The sequence below is a fragment of the Propithecus coquereli genome, unplaced genomic scaffold (genome assembly GCF_000956105.1).
Source record: "Propithecus coquereli isolate 6110/MARCELLA unplaced genomic scaffold, Pcoq_1.0 Scaffold56, whole genome shotgun sequence".
Classification (NCBI taxonomy): domain Eukaryota; kingdom Metazoa; phylum Chordata; class Mammalia; order Primates; family Indriidae; genus Propithecus; species Propithecus coquereli.
In genome coordinates, this window is record NW_012151507.1 from 1,585,418 (window position 1) to 1,586,304 (window position 887).

At 32.0% G+C, this 887-nt stretch overlaps 1 protein-coding gene across 1 annotated transcript in view; it reads left to right on the top strand.

The window, feature by feature from the left end:
- DCAF6 (DDB1 and CUL4 associated factor 6) overlaps positions 1 to 887 on the top strand; it is a 183,439-nt gene that overhangs the window by 167,562 nt on the left and 14,990 nt on the right. Inside the window, exon 13 of the mRNA XM_012657706.1 lies at positions 424 to 562. Coding sequence (XP_012513160.1) covers positions 424 to 562 — 139 coding nt within the window. The remainder of the gene's footprint in view (positions 1 to 423; positions 563 to 887) is intronic.

The following is an 887-nucleotide window of genomic DNA, read 5'->3' on the forward strand; positions in this document are numbered from 1 at the left end:
TTTGTTTGTTTTCGGTTTCTCTTTATGCCTTTACTTTTCCTAATATGGAAAAGAGGAGAAAGAACATAGAATAGAATTTGTTTATTTGTAGTAAAATTGCACATGAATTTTGTCTGTATTATGTTTTTACAAAATAGCCCTTTAAAAACCAGTGTGCCGCATGCTATTTCCTTTACTTTTCAACCAGTACCAAATTTCTAAGTGACCTCTTAACTAAAATACTTGGTTGTAGTAACTCAACTAGTCTGATATCTCACTGCTGTGTTTGCCTTTTAATGCTTTTGGTTGGGGGTGCCTTATTGAGATAATGTGTTTAAATATTTTCTAGACTTACTGTATTTTAAGGTTCCTCATTATCATTCTGTAGTGGCTTGTTAATTTTTTTATTTATTTTTGGTTTTTGTTTTATTATGTAATTCATAGACGCTCTGCTGTTGCCCGCATTCAGGAGTTCTTCAGGCGGAGAAAGGAAAGGAAAGAAATGGAAGAATTGGATACTTTGAACATTAGAAGGCCACTAGTAAAGATGGTTTACAAGGGCCATCGCAACTCCAGGACAATGGTACCAAATTCTTATGGCATTCTTTGGTGAAATTGCTGTTTATAATATGAATGTTTTTTCCATAATGATTATCTTCTGTATTGCCAATGTGGTTTCAATATTACATTATTAAACTTTCACAGTTATCTCTGTGTTTAAACATGGCTCTTTCAGTCTTATAATATATTGTGAAAGACCATTATTTTTTACAACAAAACCCTAGCCTACTAAAGAAATATATGTAGATTTTTAAAAATTTTAGCTTATGCCAGTAACCATTGCATTTTTTTTGCTGTCTCACATTTGCTGTCGACCTGAAAAGTTTCTAGTAGATTTTTTTAAGTTC